Below are 24,137 nucleotides of genomic sequence, written 5' to 3' on the forward strand. Positions count from 1 at the left end.
ATTCATAACCTCAATTGTTACCTTTAAAAGACCTAATGAATCTTTATCATATTTTATGATAAATGAATCTTATCATTATATGTGTATGTATTTTATTCAAATTCCAAAAATGGCAACCATATATTGTCAGATCTACTTGATCTTGAACAAAAGGCTGTCATTTTTGACCCCATTGAATGGATTTCCCATACTTTATTTCTACAAATGTTGAGAAATCTGTCCTTTTCCAAAAATGAGGTATCACACATCTAGCTGCTAGTAGTAATTGGGCTATCAAAGGATCCTTCCCAGAATCCATAAGCTCCTTTGGACTGTAACCTAACAGAACCAATCTGGATTCTGTGAGTATTCTAACTTCAGTTAGCTTGAAAATTCTATTTACTATTTCTCTTCTATTCTGGTTCTTAAACTGCTTTTAATTGTGGTATCTGGTTGTGAGTAAGTACCATGTTTCAACTACATTTTCGCCATTTGCAAAGCTCTTGAACTTTTGTTCTGTTTAAAATGAAAACAATAACCCAGCTAAAACCCAGACTTTCTTTTTCATTTCTGAAAAGAAGTTCATACAAAACAATTCCAGTATTCTGATTCATGAACAACCCTATATCAATAAACCAGTATATACACAGAATGAAGATAAAACACCTTTTGGGATGGAAATAACTAGACTCAGATTTCCAAAGTGCTATTAAAACAGTGTGGGTAGGAAGGGTTAGATGTGAAAGTTGTTGAAAAGTCTGTTGCTGACAGCTTCCTATGGGGCCCAACCTTCTTGAAGTTCACAGCAAAACTCACACTGGGCTTCAATGATGACAGAACTGGGACCTTAATCTAAACTCTATAAAAGAAACACTTAACTGCTTTGGATGAATGGGGTGTTTTCCTCTTTAAATGACAGTGGAGTTCAAAGTCTTTCAACTGGTTCACTGCACTTGCATTGCACGTAGAGCTGGTCAGGAAACAGAATTTTCATTCCATGGGAAATTTTGCTATTTTAAAATCCATTTCTATTCTGAATCAGAATGGAAAATTTGAAATATTGAAAACATTCATGGAATAAAAAATTCTGAACTGTAGGTTACAACAAGGTCTGCTGGGAAGGGATAAACAAGGTTAAAAGACAGATCCTGTCCCCCAGTCCAGAAGAGAGTTGGAGACAGTGTGGCATGCTTGGGAGTTTCTCCCTTGAAGGCTGAAGGGAAGTGACAGTGGCTGTTTTTCCAAGCAAGGGTCCAGCAGGGAGAGACAGCAACTGTCTGGAACCCTTGCACCAATGGCGAGACCCCTGGAAGAGCTAGAGGAAGGATGTAGGAAACCCTGATGCAAGGAGAGGAGTTTGCCCTGACACTAGGCTCCAGAGACAGCTTGTTGAGTTTGGAACAGATGGGTGACTCAAACCTGAGGAGAAGACTAGGATGTGAGAGTTTCCTGTAGAAGCGTTGGGATACATTTCCTGTGTAAATGAGACTTTATTAAACCAGCCCCGAAGAGGGAAGGCTATGTTTTGGAACGTCAGATTACGTCTGATTACGTCAGACTCAGGAGAGAAACAAAGATGCCAGAGAGGGGAGCAAACTGTTTGATGTGGGGTCTGATGTGATCAATTGTTTTCTTTTTCCACATGGTAACAAAAGTTTTGGTTCCTTTGGTGGAATATTAGAGCAAATTTATCTGACGGGTTATATCTCGTCATGGTCTCAAATCAGCTATGTGACTATGAAACAAATCTTACTCTTGCTACTAGGTGCTGATTTGCTTCATTTAGCTGCCCATACATGTTGCTGTAGTCAGTACTGAAGATGTTAATTTAAGGGCACAGGACTGGGAGTCAGGAGAGTCTGGTTCTATTTCTGCTTCTGCCACTGATCCACTGTGTGACCTTAGGCAAGTCACTTCACCTCTCTCTGCCTTCATTGCCTCTCCCATTCTTTGTGGTCTATTTAGACAGTAAGCTCTTCAGGTTAGGGACTATCTCTTGCCAAGTGTATGTACAGCACTTAGCACTGTGGGGCTTGGTATCACAGTGGGGTTCTGCATCAATATAAATAATTAATACTAATAATAACACAGCTGCAGTTCATGCTCCTTATCCATTCCCAGTGTCAATTCCTATGGCTGTGTATCAAACAAAAATACTCTGGAACTATGAAGCCTTGTGCTTAGCTGGCTTGCCTGAGCTGGACCCAGATGACTTTGTGGTAGGAAAAGAAAACCCAGCAGCTGATTACTTAAAATGTTGCAGCTGCTCATGATCTGAAACTGGCCATTTTCTACAAATGCAACTTGCTCTGAACGGGCGGGATCACACTCGGGGATCAAGGGAAAAAACCAGATGTTTCCAAACATCTTTGTGCCTCACCAAAGAGACCAAAGAAATGTGTGTGTGATGAGACAGTACTGGGATCCCTTCTTCTCTCAGGGACAGACACATATCTGATCCATGCCACGGTGAAATATAAATAGTTTCTAGGGTATCTCCCTACTGCCTCCTCTCTGACTGCGCTCTCCTTCGCCTTTCTCACCTCATGCCCCCTCAGTCTGTCCCTCACCCTACTTACCTCTTCCCAGCCCCTCAGTCTCTGGGTCACATTAAATCTTGGCTTGTGCTGGCCTTTCCCTGCCCTTTGGGGTGGAAGTGGAGATTGCAGTGGCAGAAAGTAGCTGTACCCTCTCCTCAGTGAGGGGCCCTGCCTGGCCTGGGTTATGCAGAGTCAGCGTATTCCCATTGCAGGGGCACCACTGGAGCCCCTAGTGGAAATACTATCTGCCCTCTCCGGGGTGAATCCCAACTGGCAAGCAGAATGCTAGCCTTGGTCAGCAGGGTGAAACCAGCCCACTATCTCCGCTCCCCAACTCCCAATGTATCCATCTAAAGGGCCTTCTCCTACCCTCCTACACTATCACATACACGGGTGCTCCTCTCTGCAGCCATCAGAGACCATGCATTCATCCAAGAAGCACTCACACTCAGTCCAGCCACCCACCACCGATCTTTCCAATCCCTTCTCTGATTGCAGGACCTCTCATCACCATGTTCATCTGACGTACAGTGGGGACAATCTTAAGCACCACTAGGCATCATTAACCACATCCTTTAATGGCTGCACCTTCCACAAACATCTGGAAGTGGATTCGGGATGAATGCAGCAGCAGCAGAATTGATATATTGCATGCCAAGGTTGTGCTAGCATTGACACAGTCTGTTGCTTTCTATGCTGCACAGCTGTGTGAAATATGCAAATGCAGGTCAAGTGCAGCTGCAGGACAGTTGGACAAAGTCATTTTTTCCAGGTTCTCTTTCACATGACCATTCTGATCTCATCATGCTATAGGACGTCTGCTTTTCATCTTAAACTGTTCCTTTCAGAGCTTTCATACCTCTTCTAATTTTTAGTCCACAAAGAGAATTTGCAAATTGTTTACACATGGAATGTCGGCTGCCCACATCTGAAAATATACACATTATTAAGAAATAAGTGCTTGGGTCTGGAGACAGCTTAGGAAAAGTTATGGCTCGACCTTTTGTCCATGGACTGAACCATTTTAAATTAATTTTAGACTAGTTTGTTGTGGAATGTTTTCAGAAACTGAAACGTAACATATGCTGAACTTTGTTTTATACCAGCGACATTTAAAATAACATATAATGGTTCAATATCACATCATTGCTGCATTTCTGAAACTTGCTAGCAATGTAGTCATATTTATGCTCAGAGATCTTGCATGCAATCAGTACTATTCAAAAAGATATTTTTGTTCACGTCTAGATATGCTTTTATATGAACATTCATGGTTTAAGGTTCTATAAGGAGTGTCATCCATGGTCCTAGAGCCAGCATACGATGGAGCTTGTATTCCTGGGTTCTATTCCCTATGTCGCCACTAACATACAATGTGACAATGGCAAGCTATGTATGCTCTGCATTTTAGAAGTGTTGAACACCCACAGCTTTTACTTCAGTGGATCTTCTTTGATTTCACTGATTTCCTCTGAAAGATGTGTGTGTGTGTTGGGGGGGTCATTAACTTCTCTATATTCAATTTACCCATCTGTAAAATGCTTGTAATAATAATAACTAGCTCCCATATAGCACTTTTCATAAGTAGATCGCAAAGTGCTTTGCAAAGGAGCTCATTGTCATTATCCCCATTTTATAGATAGGAAAAGTGAGGCATAGAGAGGTGAAGTGACTTGCCCAATTTCACCCAGCAGGCAAGCAGCAGATCCAGGAACAGAATGCAGGTCTCCTGAGACCCAGTCTGGTGTTCTACCATCTAAGCCACATTGCCTCTGCAGGATGTGGCTTAATTACTTAGTGTCTCTTAAGTGCTTTGAGGTTCTTAGATGAGCAGCATGGTATAAATGCAATGTATTAATTATTCCTATTTATGGACTAAGAAATTGTTGTTGCTGGTTAAAAAGTCAGTCTGACCCAGATGAACAAGAAACTTCTGTTATCCACAGAACAGGTTTAGGACCCAAGCCTCAGCTAATTAATTGCCTCCATTAGCCCCCAGAAACTTCCAGACATGTCCTTCCAGCTCACTACATCCTGACCAAAGTTTCCATGTCTCAAAGGAAAAGTAGTACCACATTTAGCAGTTCCCCATCTTAAAGGAGCAGTAGCACATTTAACACATCTTAACAAAGTAATATAATTACAAGAGAAATTAATACGCCAATCACAGCCATTTACTGCTGAAGTGAATTACCCAATACAGCAGATGCATTTGTTCATTTCTGAAGGGTTTGACCACCTGGCAGAATGACAAGATGCCATGTGAATTGCACAGATTCCCATGAAAAATATCTCCTCATCATAGAAATGTTACAGATATTATGACAAAACATATAGAAATGAAGGGGGAATTTGCTTCCTTTTTTGTTCAGTAGACAACAAATAATGAGTGAAGCATCCTGTAGCAAAACATACGGCACTGTCGTAACAGGCCAGTTTACCTTTTAAAGCACAGTAATACAATGTGACGTTTAAAATAACAGATAATGGGGACTTCAGAATCATCTTGGAAGCTTTCACTGGGGTGTGAATCAAACTCAGCTTCCCTTCAATACTTGCATAATGAGGTGTCTATACCTATTGACCTTCATCATTACAAATGCATCTGTACACAAACAGAGCAGCATATAATGGTTTTTACTTTGGTTAAAAATCTGGCAAAAATGATTACCCTTTGGACTTTTATGAATCAAAAGGTGTAACTTGATGAGAGTTTTATTTTTATTGGATCAACTCAGCAGCTTCATGCACTGTCAGAGTCTTAAGACGTGATTCTGATCTGAATTACACATGTTTTACACCAGTGAAATTCCTGTTTTACACCAGTGAAATTGATTTCAGTGGAGTTAATTCTGATTTACATTGGTGCAAGTGAGACCAAAATTGGGCTTTTAAGCATTTGAGAAAATGTAATAGTCATTAGGGAAAATGCAATACTATGCATCAGTTATGTCTGTTCAGGATTGTGGAGGTTTGGTGGGTTTTTTTGTTTGGTTTAATACAAGAAAAACATGAGAACTTGGGGAGTTAACAGAAGATCTTGAGTCACAAGATTCAAGATGTATGGTATTAATCTATACAATCTAGGTTTACTTTTGATAAATTAATCTCCTGGCTGTTTTAGAACATTTAATGTATGCAAAAGTGGTGTACGTGACTAGAGAGTACACCACCATCTGACGAAAGCCAAATCTACTTTTACAGCCCTTGCCCATGGCATCCTGGGAGAGTGGCATGAAATAAGTGCCACTGAGCACTTTTCATTGAAGCTACACAAACTGTTTGTCATTCTCCTTATCTAGGGAAGAAACAATTCTCTTCTTTAGTCAGACAAGATGCTAGTTTTGTAACTTTCAGTTGCTGGGACCCAAATGCTTGTTTCTTGGTTTCAAAAGTTTTGTTAACTATTTGTTGTTCCCCAAAGCAAAAATAAGGTATGTGATTTGGTGGGTTTTTTGGGAGTGAGAGGGTTTTTTTTTGTTTATTTTTAAATCCAATCGATGTGAATGTGTGTTGAATTGCAAAAGCTAAGGAAAAATGACAGTGAGGACTGTTTAAGAATCCAGATGGACAACACATTAGGTCTATCATTGTGGGGTATGAAATCACAAGAAAAATCTAATGAATTATGTCAGTCTATATTATATATAGATGACTCTTTGGAACTATACATTGTACAGAAGGATAGGCTACACTAATTGAGTTGGATTGGTCCCTTTGGCTTTAAGCCTCTGGTTTTGAATGGTTTCAATGACTGCACAATTACACAACGTGTTTTCATAGACATACAATACCTCTGAAAATGAACTGCACATGAAAAAAATGCATTTTGTTATAGAAAATGAAACGGTCTAGTAAAACTGTTTGCATTACATACTGGGCATCAGTCCATCCATATGGTTCCTTTTAAAAAGTGCAGAATGTTAGTGTTCTTAGATGGCTTTACTTTCATTAATATTGTGAGTCTGCTGTTGATTTGTTAAGAGGGGAGGAAAGAAAAGAGTGATTCAAAGGTCAATTGCGAGTGGTTTTGAAAAATTAAGCATTGACTTTGTCTCTCATGAACTTGGGATGGGAAAGGGCAATTAACTGCAATGTGGAATGGCAAAGTTCTCACAATCTTTTTTCTTCCCTTCCTTTTCCCCTCATATTATCCCAAATTCAGTCTCCTTGTGTATTAAAATGGTTCTTAAAATTGTACTTATGATATATGGGATCCTATGGTGCTAGGCGCTGTACAAATAGAGTATCAGACAGTCCCTGCCCTGAAGTGCTAGCAATCTATGGACCAGACAGACACAGGATGCAGGGAAGAGCTATGACATACAAGCAGCATGAACAGTGTGAGGGCAGCAAACATGGTTAGTTCCAATTTCGGGGTGGGAGGAGTTAGTTCAGAGGAGATAAGATTAATGGAAAGAGAAGTGAAGGGGAGGGGGAGAGAGCAGGAGAAGAGAGGGTATGAGGGGCAGGTGTGGAGTGAAGCTGAGATGAAGAAACTGAGGCAGGAGGAAAGGAAGGGTTGGAGCAAACAGCCAATCAGCACAGGGCAGAGAATGGCTAGTCAAAATTGCAGGAAGTTCTTTGAATGTGCAAAAGTTCCTGCCTGGGCTGCTTCTGTGACTGCTCCTAGTGTCTGGTTGCTCTCTGCAGTTTTTCCCCAAGGAGGGTAGGTTAGGTGTCACCTGAGTCCTAGTTTCCCCTGAGTTTATGTAAGAGGTCTCCCCTGCACACTTCCGTGTCCGTATGTGTGTACTGGTGGGGAAAGCTGGGCCCCGGCTGGGCCCCATTTTGTCATGCACTTTGGTTCTGGACAAAAAGTGATGTATTGAGTGCCATAACATTAACTTGATCCCAGACAAAGGAGGAGAAATGGAGAGCATGGCTATGTGAATGGGGATAGAAAGAGAGCCAAAGTGTTCTAACTGAATATTTAAAACTAGGCACCTTTATCTGTATTTTGACACTTAAATAAAGGCCTTGTTTTCCAAAGTGTTGAGTAGTGTAGGGTCCCATGAAGCCCATAGGAGATACAGATGCTCAACACCTCTAAGAATCAGGCCGTTTTTTTTAGCTGTCTAATTATGGACAGGAATGTTGTAATATGTTAGATCAGTGGTTCCTAACCTGTGGCCCAGGAGCCAAAAGTGGCCTGCGGGGGCTTTCAAAATAGCCCACAGCTCCCCTCCCACTAGTTGCAGATGGGAGCCACTGTTTAAGGACCCAGGTGGAGCACACAGGGCTATGGGACATGTGCGGTTTCCCTTATGCAGCCAGGGAGACAGGAGATCAGCGAGGAAGCAGCCTCCTCGCTGAACTCCTTCTGTCTGGCTGCAGTGTGTGTGTGTGTGGGGGGGCGGGGGGGGGGGCGCTGCTGGTGGAGACTGGTGGCCCTTCAGGGTTGTATAAATGATATCTGTGGCCCTCGAGCCAAAAAGGTTGGGAACCACTGTGTTACATCATTGCCTCGCCATTCAGCTCGGTTAACCACATCCAACTAACACATTTTAAACACTGCTGCCTTTGTCTACACTAAATGGGTGTTAACCACATGTTAATTAAAACATGCAAGTTAACATTTTTTCTAACCCAACTCAATGGAAAAACTCCTGTTACTTTGGATCAGGCCCTACAAGAGTATTCCTGAATGCCTTAGAATTTACATTATGTTTTCTCAGCAAATGTAATCTTGCAGCGATGGGTTTTGTTCTCAGTTCGTTCACTGTTCATGCCTCAGGTTAGCCACATACACAAACATTTTCAAAATTGAGCGGCTAAATTTAGAGACCTCATTCCTTATTCAGGTACCTAAATAAGTGGCTTGATTTTTTTCCATGGTGCTCTGCACCCGACAATTCCCATTGCCTGCAGTGAGCAATCAAGATGAGAAAATTTGGCTTTAGCCTCCTTCTACCTCAGTTTCCTGATCTGTTAAATGAGCACAGTAGTACTGTCTACCGCACAGGGCGCCGTGAGGATTACTTAGTTGGTTGTAGTCTGATGGCATCGGTTAGAAGTCCTTTTGCTGAGTTAAAAATGTTCGTATCATGTCAATGGGTCCTGCGTGTAGCACTTGATGCTGACCAGTGTCGCCTCCCAGGCCTCCTCTCTTGTTATTCCTCCTGGCGGTGCTGGGAATGCTGTAGAGACTGTCTGCTCCAGCTCAGGTGAAAGTGCACCTCATGTTGGTCTCCATAGAAACCCTGTGGCTGAGCTGAGTGGTAATGATGAGCTCTACAGGGCGTTCCACCTAACCTTCTTTGGCTAAGGAAGATCAGATAGACATACAGAGTGAAGGAGGAAATCTTCCACTGAGGGCAAACACGTCATCATGTTCTACTGATTTTATTAAAATGCTAAACTCTGAGTCTCCGTTGCCCAATACTGTAGAATGTGGCCCTGTTTAAAAATACTCTGGCAGAGCACAGGGTATACTTCCATGTTGTAATCAGGACCATACTCTCATTTCAGCAGTGAAAAAAAAACAATTTAATTCAGCTTCCATCAATCTGGAGATTTTTTCCTACTTACTCCTGTTCCCTTCTCCTTCACCCCAATCATTTGTTCAATTATCACAGCAATTTATTGCAATACTTGTCAGGACATCACAAACCAAGCGTGAGCTGCCCAGACAATCTGATCAGAAGTATGTGATTAAGTGCTGTGATCCTCCCACTCAGCACCATCTGGTGATCATGGTCATGAATGAAAAACTTGCTTTACAAAAGTGTTAAAGCTCCTGCACGTATATTGAGAGGGTTTAATCGATACATATGGCTGGGATCTCAAAGGAGCTGAAGGGAGGGAGGTGCTCAAATCCTACTGATTTGAATAAATAAGGGGTGGTTTTAGTGTAAATGAGAATAAGGCCCAAATAACAACGTGAATGAAATATAGCTATAGATAGATTTCGTTCATATGTTATGATTACACAATTTTCTTATCAACTTGCAAATGTATGAAATGTTTCTAAAAACAAGTCCCTTCTGTTAATTGGTCTGAAATAGACCGATTTGGTGACCTTCTGGGTACATTGCAAGAGACATCTGTATGACAGGGATTTTGGAGAGTGCTGAAGGTATGTTTCCTACAGCAATGAAGGGTTGGAAAGGAGTTTGTAGGTAGTTGGGTGGGAATTGGCCTATCTGAAATGATTATTTTAATACTTCTGAGATTTCATTGTACTACTAATTGGGATTCTTTTAGACAGCACAATGAAGCATCAATGAGGTGAAACACTGGGAGAATTCTCTTTTGTGTTAAAGAATTCAGGAGTTCAGGATCCTGACAAAAGGAAGAAAGGAGAACAGCAGGATATGGACCCCAGACTTCAGAAAAGCAGACTTTGACTCACTCAGGGAGCTGTTGGGCAGGATCCCCTGGGAGGCTAATATGAGGAGGAAAGGAGTCCAAGAGAGCTGGCTGTATTTTAAAGAAATGTTATTGAGGATAGGAACAAACTATCCCAATGTACAAAAAGAATAGCAAATATAGCAGGCGACCAGCTTGACTTAACAAAAAAGTCTTCGGTGAGCTTACACACAAAAAGGAAGCTTACAAGAAGTGGAAGTTTGGTCAGATGACTAGGGAGGAGTATAAAAATATTGCTTGAGCATGCAGGAGTGAAATCAGGAAGGCCAAATCACAACTGGAGTTGCAGCTAACAAGGGATGTGAAGGGTAACAAGAAGGTTTTCTATAGGTACGTAAGTAACAAAAAGAAGGTAATGGAAAGTCTGGGCCCCTTACAGAACAGGGGAGGCAAACTAGTAACAGATGATGTGGAAAAAGCTGAAGTACTCAATGCTTTTTTTGCCTCTGTCTTCACAGACAAGGTCATCTCCGAGACTTTTGCACTGGGCAGCACAGAATGGGGAGGCAGTGAGTAGCCCTCAGTGCTGAAAGAACAGGTTCAGGACTATTTAGAAAGGCTGGACATGCACAAGTCCTTGGGGCCAGGTACAATGCATCCAAAGGTGCTGAGAGAGTTGGCTGATGTGATTGCAGAGCCATTGGACATTATCTTTGAAAACTCATGGTGATTGTGGGAGCTCCCAGATGATTGGAAAAAGGCAAATATGGTGCTCATCTTCAAAAAGGGGAAGAAGGAGGATCTGGGAAACTACAGACCGGTCAGCCTCACCTCAGTCCCCAAAAAAATCATGGAGCAGGTCCTCAAGGAATCCATTTGGAGGCAGTTGGAAGAAAGGAAGGTGATCAGGAACAGTCAGCATGGATTCACCAAGGGCAAAGTCATGTCTGACCAACCTGATTGCCTTCTATGATGAGATGACTGGCTCTGTGGATGTGGGGAAAGCGGTGGATGTGATATACCTTGACTTTAGCAAAGCTTTTGATACGGTCTCCCACAGTATTCTTGTCAGCAAGTTAAAGAAGTATGGGTTGGATGAATGGACTATAAGATGGATAGAAAGCCAGCTAGATCCTCAGACTCAACAGGTAGCGATCAACGGCTCAATGTCTAGTTGTCAGCCGGTAACAAGCGGAGTGCCCCAGAGGTCGGTTTTGTTCAACATCTTCATTAATGATCTGGAAGATGGGGTGGATTGCACCCTCAGCAAGTTTGCTGATGACACTAAGTTGGGGCAAGTGGTAGATACACTGGAGGGCAGGGATAGGATACAAAGTGACTTAGACAAATTAGAGGATTGGGCCAAAAGATATCTGGTGAAGTCCATCAAGGACAAGTGCAGAGTCCTGCACTTAGGATGGAAGAATTCCATGCACAGCTACAGACTGGGGACTGAATGGCTAGGCAGCAGTTCTGCAGAAAAGGACCTGGGGTTTACAGTGGACAAGAAGCTGGATATGAGTCAGCAGTGTGCCCTTATTGCCAAGAAGGCTAACAGCATATTGGGCTGCATTAATAGGAGCATTGCCAGCAGATTGAGGGAAGTGATTATTCCCCTCTATTCGGCACTGGTAAGGCCTCGTTTGGAGTATTGTGTCTAGTTTTGCGGACCCCACTACAGAAAGGATGTGGACAAATTGGAAAGAGTCCAGCAGAGGGCAACAAAAATGATTAGGGGGCTGGAGCACATGACTTATGAGGAGAGGCTGAGGGAACTAGCCTTGTTTAGTCTGCAGAAGAGAAGAATGAGGGCGGATTTGATAGCAGCCTTTAACTACCTGAAAGGAGGTTCCAGGGAGGATGGAGCTAGGCTGGTCTCAGTGGTAATAGATGACAGAACAAGGAGCAATGATCTCAAGTGAAGTGGTGGAGGTCTAGGTTGGATATTAGGAGAAACTTTTTCACTAGGAGGGTGGTGAAGCACTGGAATGGGTTACCTAGGGAGGTGGTGGAATCTCCATCCTTAGAGGTTTTTAAGGTGCAGCTTGACAAAGCCCTATCTGGGATGGTTTAGTTGGGATTGGTCCTGCTTTGAGGAGGGGTTGGACTAAATGACCTCCTGGGGTCCCTTCCAACCCTACTCTTCTATGATTTTATGAATGCAGAACTAGTCCCTATGCAGTTCAATATAGCAAATTTTTCAAGGAAGTAAAATGTGGTCTGTTAACTGATAGAAGAGGTGGCAGGCCAGGATCTTTTGCATATCCATGGGGATGAAGAAAGGGTGAAGATACAGAAGGGTACATGAAAGGTCATCGCATTTGGGTCGGGGTACAGTGGCATGTAGGGCAAATCACCATAGTATCCTACTTTATTGCAGCATAACTCAGTGTGCCTTTGCTCTTGTACAACCCTTGGAGCTGAATTAGAATGGCCAAGAGTTTGGCTAAGGAGCTGAATGGCCAAGAGTTTGGCTAATGAACATGACTTAATGTCCTAGCAGGGAATCCGCTGCTCTTTATCACAAAGATAATATTGCTCCTTTTGTCTTTCCCTAGTCCCCAGTTTATGTTGCAGAAGTCAGTCAAGATCTTGTCCAGCAGACTGAAGAAAAACTTGAAATCAGCCCCTGCAAAGAGCTGTTTTCTCACTGTGCAAAGTAAGTATAACTTGACTTCCAAAGATCACACAGTTGCAGTCTTCAGGCTTGTAAAAGACCGGGTCAGAGAAGGGGAGGAATTTGGATCTGCAGCTTGCATTTTCTTAAATTTACATTCTCAGACAAATAACTGACAAGTGATGAAATTGTTTCATCCATATAAAATACAATAAATATTTCCCTTTCACTATACAGACTACATACAGGCACTTAATGTTTCATGTATTTGACAGAATGTTCTAGCCAAGTAAACCAGCCATAGACTTCATGCTGTGTGAAAAGAGGTAAAATGATAATGAATCCAAAGAAAACATTTGTTTAAAAGTGAATAAAAATTAAGTGGCTATACAGTCCATTTAGCGAGTGGAATGTGCAAACTTTGCCTTGCATGGCTTTTCCTGAAAACCTTCAACAAAAGGATGGGGCTTTACAAAAAAATACCATCAGTTGAGAGTTGAGATGTATGTGCGTTATTTAATCTTTTTGACAGGAAAATGGCTTATCAGTTTTGCAGAGGTGAAGCTATTGTCCTAAAATTCCCAATATGCAATTTGCATTTGCAAACACTGATCCTAGTATATTTAATGCCAGTAGATCACAAACCAACAAAAATACGAAAAGGAGGAATCATCTTATGTGGTCTCTGGCTAAGCACATTTTGTTTTCCCTCGATGATGTAATGGGGATTTGTAAAATGTGCTCTGCTGTCATTCACTGTTTTGACTCCTGGTATTGACCTTTTCTGCTTTCAGTTATGCTTTGCATTGGGAAAAGCTGTGGATTATTTCTGGCCCTCTGTTATAACAAATTGTTTACTTGCATTGGCTTTGTGTCCATTGGGATGCTAATATAACTTATACCAATTGAGTACACAAGTCCTGATGATGACAAAGGCAAAGCTGTGCTTGACGTAAAAAACCTGATGTTGGTTTCCATTTCTGATATCAATTTCTAACCTGACAGTTTACTGTAAAATGTATTTTATTGATGCTGACCTGAGGAACTAAAAAGCAAATAACTGGTGAAAGGCAGCCATTGTTTGTTACAATTCGTGAAGCTTTTCATTGCTAAATGGCTAGCTTTGGACGTCATTTAGTTAAGGCTGTATTCAGAAGAGTTTGTGATAACCATTTATGAACTGAAACAGATAAATTAGCCAGTTATGACACCTCATTAATAAAAATGCTGATCATTTCACATGAACTGCAATGGGTTCAAAAGGAATTTTTAAAAACTTGCTGTTGGTGTTTGCTAAATGTATCAAACCATGTTAATTTTGGAAGTGTGCATGGTCAAACCCAAAGAGGGAAAACAGACACACAAATGAGATGTTTGCCTGACTTTATTTCAAATACATCTCCATGGATTAGACTGATCCCCAGTAGAAATATATATGTTTGCACGTATTTGTTTTGTTTTTTAGTAGATACTGTTTCTCCTACCACTGGTATCTTGTTGGGTCTAGATGTGGTTTTTGTTTGTTTCTTTTTGGTAGTAATTGGCTAATGTTGAGATTTTCTTCTGTAAACTTTACACTTCTGAGGAAAAATATTTCCTGTCATATACCACATACACCTGTGTGTCCTATCAAAACTAACCAAGACAACTTGAATTTGATTTTTGAATGTAAAATACTGGCAATTAACTGCTCATTCACAATCTGCAGACCAAGAATTATTAGGAAACAATTTCAAACCAACAAACTCCAGAAAATTAAAAATGGCTCATGGGCAATTAACGAATGGAGAAAAGCTAAATTCAGGAGCTAAATGAATAACAGTGAATAATTCGCTCGGCTCTAGAACCATATCTGATAATGAAAAGAACTAGTCCCAAAGCAGGATTGTTTCTCAATGGGAAATACCCTAGAAATGTTTCCTTTCTCTCAGGGCAGCCTTCTTCTCAGAGAGACACTTGTGCTATGTTTCCATTGCCAGCAGTTTAGACGCGTGCTTTTCTGGATGTCATTTTCTGACTCTGAAATGCGCTTCTAAATTAAAGTGTATTTGGCTAGAAAGCATGCAATACCTACCATTGCGCTGGTTGGTTGGTCACAAGGTAAGACTGGTTCCAGCAGCTAGCCAATCAGGAGACCACAAGCTATCAAAGTAGCCCTGACTGACTTATCTCAAAACTGTATATGAGCAGGTGCCTCCTTTTTCCCCCAGGTCGCTCTGGGCCACTGCCATGTGATTCTGAGGCACAGGGAGAGAGACTCTCATTCCCTGTGCTGTCTCTCCTCTCCTCTGGGCTGACTTTGTCCCCTGATGGCATGCCAGCAGAGGCACTAGCACACCAATCAGCAGTGACCTGAGGGGGCAGATTAGCCACCAGCTGTACAGCAGCAGACCATGCACATCAGTGTCTGAGGCCTGGCTCATCTTATTTCTCTCAGCCTTGACCCTCAGCCAGTCTGACAGGACTTCTCTTTACCTCTGGCCACTGCTGCCTGTCACACACTAATTCTCTGACACATTGTCACACTGGCTTTCTACCAAAGCTTTGCATCCATGATATGACCACTCAACGCCCCTTCCTGACACAGGGCCAGATCCACAAGCCTGTCCTTCCTTTCTTCATTTGTTTCATGCCACCAGCAACATAGCTGCTGGGCAGGGTCCTCTGGCTTCATTACAGTAATGTTTTGCTTTCTTTGAACTCAAATGACTTCTTCCCAAAAGCATGAGTTACGTCTGATTCCTTTGCTGTAGCTAACAGCCATCCCTGACGGTCACTTGATAGCTGAGATGATGTCATGCCTGAAAGTTTGAATACAGGTCTGAACATTATCCAGAGTTCAGGAGAACTGGCTGGTGGGGGGTTTGGTTTGGACTACTCCTCAACTTATTAACTGTCCTCATGGCTAAGGGCCTAATCCAAAGTCCATTAAAATCAATAGGAGCCTTTCCATTGTCTTCAATACACTTTTGATCAGGACCTATAAGCCCACTACATGTGACTTCACTGTTAGCTCTGCTTAGTACCTTCTCTTGGTGCCAGCCAGCTAAAGAGTTTCAGAACCAGTGCCACTGTCAAACTAACCATGGCCACCCATGTTGCCACACTAATACCACACATCGTGAAGTACAGTGTACATGACACATTGTTCCAATGTAGCTCCTACTGATTAAAACCATGAATAAAACAAGGTGGAAATAAATGAAGCAACGTTGCTTCAAAACCAAACTGGAATTCCTTCCCCACCCTCCCAAGTTCAGGATTATAAAATGCTTATATATCTTTTTCATCTGAGACAGATCTGTCCTTGACTACCTAAGCGGGGAGCCATTTCAAGAATACCTTGACAGCATGTACTTTGATAGGTTTCTACAGTGGAAGTGGTTGGAAAGGTAAGCATTGCTGTTTTAAAAAATATATATATTTTCAGTTTCTATGCAAAGCTTGCTATCTGTGGGTCAAAATCTGCCCTTAGAAAAGCATGTGTTGCTCCCTCTGTTTTTTACATCAAAGGCAGAATTTGGCCCTATCTTTGGGTTACAAATTATTTTAGAATGTAAAACTACAATGGATGAGGAGAGGGATGGGGGGAAAGAAATAATTTATTGTAGTGAGAATTGACCTGACCGTGCAGACGTCTGCTAGACATCCTGTCCCATCGGCTTTCCCTCTTGCCTGTGCTTGGATTTTGCTCTCCTCCTTCTTCCCCTTCCCAAAGACTCATCGTGCCATGCTCTCTGCTGCCCTGAGCTGAGCTTCAGGATCTCCATTCCTCTCATAAAGACTTCCCCAAGCTTAGTATTTGGTCATCATAAGTGTCCATTGTTAGAAAGGCCAAAAAAGCAGATTGAGGCTTTGTCCTGCAGAATGAAAACAGATCAGAATCATACTTGGTGCTAGATCCCATTCCTCCATGTACATGCACACACGCAGGAGTAATCTCCCCTTCCCTCCACTCTCTAGAGTACCATTTTCCTCAAGATAGTGAGGATGTGTCTACACTACAGTGCTACCGCTGCACAGCTGCAGCGGCGCTGCAGTGTAGATGCATCCTGTATTGACGGAAGGGGTTTCTCCATTGATGAAGGTAATCCGCCTCTCCAAGAGGCAGTAGCTAGGTCTGTGGAACAATTCTTCTGCCAATCTTGCTGCATCTACAGTAGGTTGACCCAAGTATGTTGCACAGAGCATGACATTTTTTACAGTCCTCAGTGATGTAGCTAGGTTGATTTAATATATAGGCCAGGCCATAAGTCACAGATAATACTTTGGGAAGCTACAGTGCAGAACTCTGATTGTGTGCCATAGACCTTTAGGATGAGATTTTCAAAGCTGCTTGAGGAATTTTGACACCCAATTCTCATTAAAAGTAATGGGAACTGGGATCCAAATCTCCTTATGTGGTTTCAAAAATCTCTGCCCGAATAGTTACTGAGCTCCCTGTCACAAAAAGTTATTCATTGCAGGCAAATAGAAGTTTGCATCCTGTTGTGAAAATGCTTATATGACCCATTTTAATGGTTACATCTTACCTGCATGTGTCTATGATGCTAAGTTTTAGATGTGAGTCAAGTCTCCAGTTTTCACATTTACAGATGGACTGCATAAGCAATGTGAACCAGATTCTGCTTGCTAGAAAAATAAATAATAAAACAGAATAACACCCCAGCTCTGGCTAGTGTGTTGTAGTGTTTAACTTCCAGTTCACTGGGTACTACTTAAAAATATACTCTGCAATTTGAGCCTTCCTTTTACATAGCCAACCTTTGAATGCTGATGACCAAGACAGATCTAGGATGACATTTTGTTTTTTTTGGAGGACCCACTATTACGGTTTTTATAAAACAGAGGAAAATTCTACAGCATGTGTGTCCTAGAGCCAAATTTATTGGATGCACATTTCCAGACACACCTCATCTTCAGGAATCTTTAGGGGCTTTGACCTGCCAAGACAAAGAAATATGTTTTCTTTGTTGGCTGGTGCCACAGCAGGGGCTGCTGGGTAATGGTCACTTTCACTGTGAGTTAAAGGAATTGCCCCCTTTACACCAACTGAATTAAAAGAGAAGATTTAGGGCCAGATTCTCAGCTTGTGTAACATAATTCAGATGAAGTCATCAGAGATGTGCCAGTGGCACCAGCTAAAAATCTAGCTTTTCAAATTAAAAACCAACAAATCCATTTGGTTGATGGTCAACCATTTCAGGACAGCACATGCCATATTCCACAGGAAAACCACTGCACCCAACATTCACTGTGCTGCTCTATTTTCTTTCTTACACGTAAATTGAAAAAGATCAGATGTTTCCTATCTAGTCTGACCTTTTTCAGCCTCTTTTCACACCTAGGATTTGGAGTTTTGTCCAGTGTATTGAAGATTTTTATTCTCCCTCTCTTTCCCACCCTCCTCCACAAATAAACTTGACAAGACATCAGATGAGCCCACTCTGTTTAGGAAACTGAAGAGCACTTTCCATCATTAAACAAAGACAACTTCACTAGCATGGAATGATTAACACTTGTTCTGACAGCCTGTTGGCGTCAGCAGAGCAGCTAAACATTCAGTTTATTCCAGGGACGTAGTTATCACTGTTAATTGTTGCTTGTAACCCTACCAGTGTGTGCAATATTTTCTTAGAAGCTTGAAAATAACATTTTCCCCTTCCAGTTTGGTCCGTTCTCACTTGGTTTATCTAAGGTTTCCTTCTGCCTTCCCCACGCTTGTTTTTTAAATAGAGCGCAAATGAGCATGGCTCACCTTAATGTTTATTTCCTTTATTGTCATCAGCCACATCCTCAGTGTTGTTCTCACAGCTATGCTATTTAACTTGTACTCTCTTTGCTGGCCAGCCAGCTGCCCTACAGCAACAAAACAAAACTACTATCAGATTCTTATCAATATTCATTAGCAGTGGCTACTAATGTCATTTTCTTTATTTCCTTAGTGACAGTGTGATGGATAAAAAATAAGATATTTGGAATAAAATATTCTCCAGCATATCATAAAAATGTGAGGGGGGTAAATGTCAGAATTAGAGTTGGAGACCGACCTGACTTTTATGGGAAAGTTGTATAACATTTAATAGAGATGAAGTCTGTAGAGTTCTATAGGAGTTATTCTAAAATAACTATAGAAACACGCCTGAATGGAAAACCAGTCTGTAGATCGTAATCTCCTTGTTCTGTGTTTGCACAGCGCCTAGCACAGTGGGGTCCTGGTCAATGACCTAGGTGCTATGGTGATACAAATAATAAATAACAACAACAACTACAATAACAGGCTTTCATGACAACTACAGGAGACTGAGTTGGGTCAGTGGGAAAGTAAATTGCAAACATGGCTGCTCAATTCCCTTTTCTTTCCCCATTCCATTCCTGCCTCCCCTCACCAAATCCCACTGCATGGGGACATGGAAAAAGCTCCTGACAAGCTTGGTGCCATGTCACAAATGGGAGACGGGATTCTGATCAGTCCAGTGAGCCTGAAGAATTTCCACCTGGGGCAGGGCACTCTGCGCCCATGGAGAAAGGGGCAAGATTTGACCCTTCATAGATACCTGTGAACTATCAGATGATTCATAGAATGATTGTGTCTTTTCAGACTCTTCTGACTCCTCATATTTTTTAAAAAAACAAACTATATGATGGAGAGTCTGGTCCCCATTTAGTCCTTAGACTCAGTCAGAAATTATGCTGCACACCGATGACTCACTAATGTGTTGTATTTTATTACAGCTTAATATGTTGGAATTGAAAAGTTCAAGCCATACATAGTATTGCAGTAATGTGATTACATAATTATATAGTCTATTAGGTAACGTGATTACCTTGAAATAATGTGATTATATAATATTTACCTATTTTGCTCTTTCAAAAGTATGATCTGAAATAAATACATCTTAGAGAGTGCATTAAATGTTTAGAGTTTCTTTTTATGTTTCCTTTTCTTGCAGGCAACCAGTAACGAAAAACACATTTAGACAATACAGGGTACTAGGAAAAGGTGGTTTTGGGGAGGTGAGTAATTCTGAAAGCTTCTGTTAAGAATGTTTCTCACCTCACAGGCACTGTAGATTTAAAAAAATCTTTGATAAGAAGATGGTTTTACACTTAATTGCTGACAGTTTTCTGTTAACATTTCATAAGATTACAATCGTTACAGAAATGACTCTTTTGTTTTGTCTGTTACAGTTACTTTGAATTATGCTCACGCCGTTATTATCTGTATCACAATAGCAACTGGAGGCCTCTGTTCAGAGTTTATAATCTAAGAGTTTATAATCTAAGAGTTTATAATCTAAGGGCATGTCTACATAGCAAAAAAGCTTAAGTCTTAGAGACCAGGTCAACTGACTCGGGCTTGCTCTGTGGGGCTAGAAATAGCAGTACAGATCTTTGGCTCAGGCTGGAGCCTGGGTCCTGAAACCTGGAGAGGGTCTCAGAACCTGCTGGACTCCAACTTGGAATGTCTATACTGCTATTTTTAGCCTCGCAGTGGAAGCCCGAGTCAGTTGACCCAGGCTCTGAGACTTGCTGCTATGGGGATTTTTCTGCAGTGTAGATGAGACAGACAAAGGGTGGGACTGGAAACAGGCATAGAAAGGTGAAGTGACTACACTAAGTTTATACAGCAGGTCACAGTTCCAGAACAGGGGTGAGAACTCAGGTCTCTGGATACTTAGTCCTGAGCCATACACAGTAGGCCACACTGCCTCTCACACCAGTAGCATGCACTTAAAAAGCCTGCAGACAAATAAGACAGTGAGATATTAAACTTTATAGATAAAGGGTATTTTCTTTAAGTTACCCAAGTAATTGTTTTTCCCTTCTCTTTAATGTTTAGGTCTGCGCTTGCCAAGTCCGAGCGACAGGGAAAATGTATGCCTGCAAAAGATTAGAGAAGAAGAGAATAAAAAAGCGGAAAGGCGAATCCATGGCACTAAATGAAAAGCAGATTTTAGAAAAAGTCAATAGTCAATTTGTAGTGAGTATTGAAGTCCTTTTTCTGGGCCCGGTAATGTAGTCAGTCCCTGTGCATAATTCCTGTCAATTTCAGTGCCTCCCATTGGCTTCATGGTACCCTGTAGTGGCAGCTGAAGCTGTTCCACTGTTAGATGCCTAGTCAGTTTACCTGAGCCCTTCTCTGTTTCATTCAACTGACTCTAGTTTCGCTTGCAGTATGTGAGAAGTGCACCAAATGTGGTGGGTATTTCTAGTTAGGGAACTTTAAATGTTTACTGTTTGCAGCCTCCCGTTTTATTGGGGTTGCATCAGGCTGAGCTATTTCTATCCCCAGTGATCACCTGATTTCCCAGCACCTGGGTGAGAGAGGAACTTTGATGAGAGCAAGCTGGCTGAGGCTCAGTCCAGATAAGACAGAGGTGATGGTGCTTGGCTAGCAGGAAGCATCTAGTCAGCATGGTGGGTCTGGTCTCTCCTGTGGCTGAGGGTATGTCTACATGGGTTTTGGAGCGAGTGGGAGCCAGCCTTCCAGCATGGGTTGACAGACTCAGACCAGCTGTGGCTCAAGCTCTGAAGCCTAAGGCGTGGTATGGGCCTCGGAGCCTGAGCTCCAGCTGGAGCTTTAAAACACCAGTTTGAGCCCCTCTAGCCCAAGTCTATTGACCTTTCTGCCACTCTGTCCAAAATACTGCATCGACATGCCCTTAGGGGCTTGTCAGTGAGATCAGCCATTCAGAGTAGAGTGGTCATTCTTAAACACTGGTCAATTTTGCCTTAAAGAAATAAATACAGTTACCTCAATGTTTGCAGGATCCCATAGGATTACTCTAGAAAATACCTTGAATCCTGCAAATACAGAGGTACCCATGCCTATTTATCGAAGGCATGAGCAAAGGCAACTGGCAAGTATTTAAGCATGACCACCGTATTTCTAGATGCCTGATTGCTCCTGGAGTCCCAGGTGGTATTGTAGGCCAGAAGTGCCTTGTTTTATCTGCATTTAGTCTAGCCACTGTGGCTGATTCCAGACGAATCCATGCTTTTGTGATCTTCAGGTTGACCACTGCAATGCTCTCTATTTGGGTTTTCCTTGAAGACCATTGGGGCCTGGTCTACACTGCCTGGGGCAGTCGATGGGAGATATGCAAGCTACGTAGTGTAGCTTGCATATCTCCTGTCAACTTACTCACTTTGACTTACTGCGGTATCTCCATTGCACCGTGCCAACGGGAGACGCCCTCCGGTCGACGCAGCCTTATGCTTTTTGTGCGGGTGGGTTTACAGAGCACGGAGAGCACTTCCGGGATTGATTGAGCAGGTCTACACTACCCACTCAATTGATCCTACGTCATTGATCCAGCAGCGCCAACAGAGCTGCCGGCAGTGTAGACATGCCCTCAGAAACAATAGGCTTTGCAGAATGTGATAACCCCTTGCTTACTGGGATTGGTCACAGGAAGCATTTTACATGAGTCTCTATTGCAAAGACTTTCTCTGCTGCCTATTTGCTTCTTGGCGCAATGGCTTTTGAAGTCCTGTGTATCATGTGTCCTAGTTAGCTGAGAAACTGCCTCTTTCCCCACGCCCATTGTAACAGTTCTTGTCAATTGATAGACTTCAGCTGACAGCTCCTAGATGGAAGTTGATGGCTGGTTATTTCCAGCAGAGAGCTCTCATTTCTGGGCTTTGTGTTCCCTGTTACGCTCTTTTCAAAGCTCTACTCAACTACACTGTTGGCAAAACCCTATTGGGTTGCCTGTGTGAAGCCGCAAATTTTGAGATGCTCTTTACCATGAATTGTGCAACTGCTGAACATGTCCCCTGACAACAGTAAATAAATATATACATTCAATTAGATCAGATCCCTTTAAATGTGATTCCTACAGCTGACTTAGCATTTGGATTCTGTGTTCAACTGTCAATGACAAAGTGAAACTTGGATGACAGTAAATGCAGTTGTAGGGGTGCATCCATTGATTTATTAAGACTACATCCCATTTATCTGGAAAGGCAGGCTTGAATTAGTGCAACTTACCCAACCTGTAAAGAGGCTGTGCCACTGAACACTGACTTCTGATACGTGTAGGTAGGATTCAATACATCAATCCATAATATTCCAATTGCTGATTTTTTTTACATAGTTTCGTAAAACAAGCCTGATGTTGCAAGAAGGCTCATATCATCTTCTACTCACTTTGCTCTGTTTACCGCAAACTATTGTCCAATTTTGTCATTTTTAATGTACTACAGTTAGCAATGGCTTCAACCCACCTTATGACAGAACTGTGAGCGCTGTTTTACAAATATCTTTCTAGGTTAACTTAGCCTATGCCTATGAAACAAAGGATGCACTGTGTTTAGTTCTGACCATAATGAATGGGGGTGACTTGAAGTTCCACATCTACAACATGGGAAACCCGGGCTTTGAGGAGGAGAGAGCTTTGTTTTATGCAGCAGAGATTCTTTGTGGCTTGGAAGACCTGCACAGAGAAAACACAGTATACAGGTAAGCTTTCCCCAGTGTCTTGGGATATTCATCAGTGGAATCTTGAGTTTTAGGGCCCATTTCAGTGCAATACATCCTAGATGTTTATTCTGTGTCTTGGATTCTCAGAGCTTTGGAGGAACATAATAAGACTCACTAATACTGGAAGGAAGCAGTAGCTTTACTGAACACATTCTGTCTAGATAGTATAGAACTAACTTTATAGAACTAATTAAAGCTAGATCCTTTAGGAGTTATTTATTCGAAGCTATTTCTTAGTCAGTATTATACAGAGATCATCCTAGAACATCAAACTTCCATTTCTATTAGTTAGATTGTGGCAGTGACTGTAATGTGCTAAGTACTTCCCAAACACAGAGGAAGACATTCCCTGCCCACAAAGAAAGGTACAGTTTAAAAATACAAAGGCAAAGGATGATGGAAAGGAATATAACATACAAACAAAGTGATCAGAGTGATTATGGACATGAAGTTTGTTAATTACATGGTTGAGCTTTGTTGATATAGTTTTTTAAGTTAACTGGGCGTAATTCTCCTATCACGAATGAGTGTATAAATCAGGAGGTACTCCACTAAAGTCAAAAGAAGCTATGGATAGCTATCCCTCTTCTTTCCATCAAGGTAACCAAATATGTTTTTTTCTTAATGAACAAAGAGGTTTAAACCTGGTGTGAGATGAGAATCAAGCTATAAATTTCCCTCCTCTCATACTGACTTCAGAAGCACCACAAGTGTACTCAGGATCAGCAGCAACATGAGAAAATTAGAGACCGAATTCCCCTCTCCACCCAACCTTCTTTCTTTCTTTCCCTCAAGCAGCAACACTGTTCTTGAAAATAGACAGGTCAGTTAACAGGGAGACCTATAAGCAGGGAAGAGAAAAGAATAATGACACTAGAAGGCATGTGGTCCTCCAGTAGATGAGGGCTTTATTCCTCTTCCTTCCAGCACGGTGAATAAAACAATATGTTTGAAAGAAAGAACACTGATTTGAGCTTCATAGAAGTCATGCATGTGAGGCACTCTATAGGCCATGTCATAACCTTGATCCATGTGTGGAGCTTCGAGCTGAATGGGGGCCCTATGTGCAGCTGGCAGACGGAATCTGACTCCAACCTGAAAAACTCAGCACATGGGTCTCGATGGGGGTTAAACATTCCTTTATGGCACAAAGGGAGCAGAGCAGGAGGACAGACAAGGTGTCTGAGCTCTCCATCTCCAT

At 41.9% G+C, this 24,137-nt stretch overlaps 1 protein-coding gene across 5 annotated transcripts in view; it reads left to right on the plus strand.

Moving 5' to 3' along the window:
- GRK5 (G protein-coupled receptor kinase 5) overlaps nt 1-24,137 on the plus strand; it is a 218,490-nt gene that overhangs the window by 160,640 nt on the left and 33,713 nt on the right. For 4 of the 5 annotated variants that reach the window (XR_010922183.1, XR_010922184.1, XR_010922185.1 and 1 more), the window contains exons 5-9: nt 12,389-12,489; nt 15,747-15,839; nt 19,401-19,464; nt 20,291-20,431; nt 22,725-22,915. Coding sequence is in view for 2 of the 5 variants with exons in the window: in XM_067561319.1 (XP_067417420.1) it covers nt 12,389-12,489; nt 15,747-15,839; nt 19,401-19,464; nt 20,291-20,431; nt 22,725-22,915 (590 nt within the window). In the remaining 3 variants the exon portion in view is untranslated. The remainder of the gene's footprint in view (nt 1-12,388; nt 12,490-15,746; nt 15,840-19,400; nt 19,465-20,290; nt 20,432-22,724; nt 22,916-24,137) is intronic. The other variant, XM_067561320.1, reaches the window with a different exon arrangement.

The sequence above is a fragment of the Emydura macquarii genome, unplaced genomic scaffold (genome assembly GCF_026122565.2).
Source record: "Emydura macquarii macquarii isolate MOO-44397 ecotype Brisbane River unplaced genomic scaffold, CSIRO-AGI_Emac_v2 contig_2372, whole genome shotgun sequence".
NCBI lineage: Eukaryota > Metazoa > Chordata > Testudines > Chelidae > Emydura > Emydura macquarii.